Source organism: Myotis davidii, unplaced genomic scaffold, assembly GCF_000327345.1.
Source record: "Myotis davidii unplaced genomic scaffold, ASM32734v1 scaffold1137, whole genome shotgun sequence".
In the NCBI taxonomy this organism is placed as follows: domain Eukaryota; kingdom Metazoa; phylum Chordata; class Mammalia; order Chiroptera; family Vespertilionidae; genus Myotis; species Myotis davidii.
The window spans coordinates 480,641-483,658 of NW_006288443.1; the positions used below are offsets into that span (position 1 = coordinate 480,641).

The 3,018-nt window shown below is 37.1% G+C and overlaps 1 protein-coding gene across 6 annotated transcripts in view; it reads right to left on the reverse strand.

The window, feature by feature from the left end:
* Positions 1 to 3,018, reverse strand: part of SPOPL (speckle type POZ protein like) — a 52,280-nt gene that overhangs the window by 23,042 nt on the left and 26,220 nt on the right. For 5 of the 6 annotated variants that reach the window (XM_015561753.1, XM_015561755.1, XM_015561756.1 and 2 more), the window contains 3 exons: positions 1,636 to 1,772; positions 1,333 to 1,454; positions 941 to 1,092 (listed from right to left, as the gene is read on the reverse strand). In XM_015561753.1, coding sequence (XP_015417239.1) covers positions 941 to 1,092; positions 1,333 to 1,454; positions 1,636 to 1,713 — 352 coding nt within the window. In that variant the 5' untranslated portion in view covers positions 1,714 to 1,772. Of the gene's footprint in view, positions 1 to 940; positions 1,093 to 1,332; positions 1,455 to 1,635; positions 1,773 to 3,018 lie in introns of those variants that run through there. The other variant, XM_015561758.1, reaches the window with a different exon arrangement.

The following is a 3,018-nucleotide window of genomic DNA, read 5'->3' on the forward strand; positions in this document are numbered from 1 at the left end:
TAGTTTTATTTCAAACAGGCCGGATCCGGCCCGGGCCGTAGTTTGCCCACGGCTGCGCTAACCACTTCCTCCATGTGAAAACATTAGTTAGTCCACAACCCAAAAAAAGGATCTTCATCAGAATCTGACCATGGTAACATCCTGATTTTGGACTTCCCAGCTTCTAGGGTCAGTGAGAAATAAATTTCTGTTGTTTCTAAGCCATCCAGTCTGTGGTATTTTGTCATGGCAGCCTGGACTAAGACACTCCACTGTCTTAAATGCCAGATAATGTGACACTGTATTACTTTGGCAATAAAAGATAATATTAAATAGTATGCATTTAGAGGAGGTTATTTTGTGATGTTAACTTGATTCTGTGAAAACACTTAAAATTTAATGTAGCAGTTATGATATATTGTCCTACTCTGCACATTATACATCTTCTTTTGAAACTCCAGGTTACATGATTTCAGCAGGTTACATATGGGAACAAGTCTTAATGCTAAGAAAAACTGACTTCCTTTCAGTCAATGTTCTGGTCTATTATTTAAATAAAACTTTAGGGACAAAATAAGACATTAAAAATCTTTCCAATATTCTTCAGATTTTATCTAACAAAAATAGCAAGGGAGAAAAGAAATATTTCCTGAGCACCTATTACATATGCCAGGCATGGGACCAGCAACTGTGTTTTCAAGTGACAAGTGAATGTCATTTTAGCACATGAGAAAATTAAATTTTAGTATTATTTTAAATAATTTTACATGTCTATGAAGTCTAAAACTTACTACAAAAAACTATAGCTCTACACAGGTGTTTAAAATTAATTAATAGTCAAATTAAATGTTTTAGGTTAAGCAGACTTTAGTGGGAAAATATATCCTAAGCTTTGTAGGCAAACATGCAGAAGTCACAGCAAGTAGTTACAGAGTCTTCATTCAGTTTGCAAATCACTTACCCATTGCTTTTGTTTCTTCTCTTTTAGCGTTCAGAAGGGAAAATTTGAATTTTGCTCGAACTTCACTTTTTGGGCAGCTGACTAAAAGCAAATATAAGGACAAGTAGTCTTTACTTTCATCATCTAATCCTTTTGGATTTACCCTCAGGCACCTAAAATAAAACAACAGGCTCACATGGAGGAATATGACACTTGAAACATTCAGAAAAGAGAGGCAATACTGAAATCATTTGTTAATATCCCCTCAATCCCCCCCCTAGTTCTTTACAATTCTCTATACTATTCTTAGAAATCTGAGGTAAAATAGACTATTATCTGTTCAGATACAGTAACAACAAAACAATAAACTAGTCAATGATAACATCGAAACTCTAAGCAAACAAAAATCTTACCATTTCATTTTGTCACTTGGGCTAGATGAGAATGTTGAACTTTTTAACACTTCACCCATTTCTTCTCGACAAAAACTGAAGTTATTAATGGTCCACATGTAGGAAAATTTTACAACTTTAACCTAAGAGATTCAAAAAAACACTTTCATAATGAACTTTATGCTTTTAACCTGTCACATGTTAAACATCCTATGACCCAGTCTTTTAACATTTCTAAGAACTATACCAAAGTACTTCATAATACTCTCAAAATACTGTAAAATTTGTAAGTCAAATAAAGTGAGGCATTTCTATGACATGTACCTGTGTATAACACCAGCTTTCTGCTATAGGAGCAGTAGACATATCTCCAGGGAGAGGTGGGGTGGGTTCCCGAGACATTGCCAATTTACTGCAGTCTTCCAAGATTTATGCACTATCCCATACAGTGGAGTACTTTACTAAAAGGAAAAAAGTTTCATTTACTGATCAAAAAGCTTAACTGACTAAATTCAGGGAAGAAATATTTAAACAATCATAAAACAATTATATGGGAACATGTATTTCATTATTTTTATAATTTCAAGAAATCAGCCTTTGTAATTTAACACTAGAAACATAAACAAACCTAATACTTGTAGATAAGGTATTATTTTATAAAGGTAAACTTACCAAAATACTATGAATCAAAAATTACATAGCTTAATAGTACAATCATAAACACAAAATAATATAGAAACAATATTTGATTCACCTTCCTTCATCTTTTTATTGACTATTTGTAAAAATACAAGGGGTTCTAAAGTCAGAAGAGCTTTGGATATTACAAATATTGGTCACTCATATGGTAGATCCCAAAATTTTGACCAATGAAACACAGATGGGACCTAACTGTAATGCTGTGAAGTTAAGAAATACATAGATTTCCCCAAAAGTCTAATTTTATCTCACAATAAAACTCCATCCCTATCAGTTTGTTCCCTATTAAAGACTATGTGTCATGCTGAAAAACCAAGATGATGGCATAGATAAACACTGGAAATTGCTGCCTCGCATAACCACTTCAAAAATACAATTAAAAGACGGAACAGTCATCATCCAGAACCACAGGAAGGCTGGCTGGGTGGAAATTCTACAACTAGAAGGAAAGAGAAAAGCACACCGAGACTCAGAGAAGGTGCGGAAGTAAAGTGCAGAGGTACAGAGGCACATGTGGAAAAGGGCTGGCAACTGAGGACACGGTTCTTTTTCAATCGAGAGAAAGTCTCAAGCTCCTGACTGCTCTGAACTCCAGTTCCGGGCGAGTCTCTGGGGACCCAGATTCATACAGGGAGAAACTGGACTGTCTGGCATCGGTCGGAACTCAGGGGCGGCTTTCTCTCAGAGGTGCTTGCAGCGATTACCGGGACACTGAGACATGGGACCTCTTAGGGCAGGACTGAGAATCTGCCATAGCTGTTTGGTCTGCCCCGATGATTCCCTGAGACCCCGCCCCACCCAAGCTGCAAGCAGAGGTTTTTGCAAATGAATGCCCTGGCCCTTTGTAATCTGAAATTACCTAACAAACTGCAGCTGGGTCAGAGAGACCCAGAACTTCCAAAAGAAGGCCCAAGGCCCCACAGCAGATTGCACTGCTTCACAGCTAAGCCTCATCTGGGCACCTACAAACCCCCAAAAGAAGAGGAATCTGCAGATCTCTCCATAACT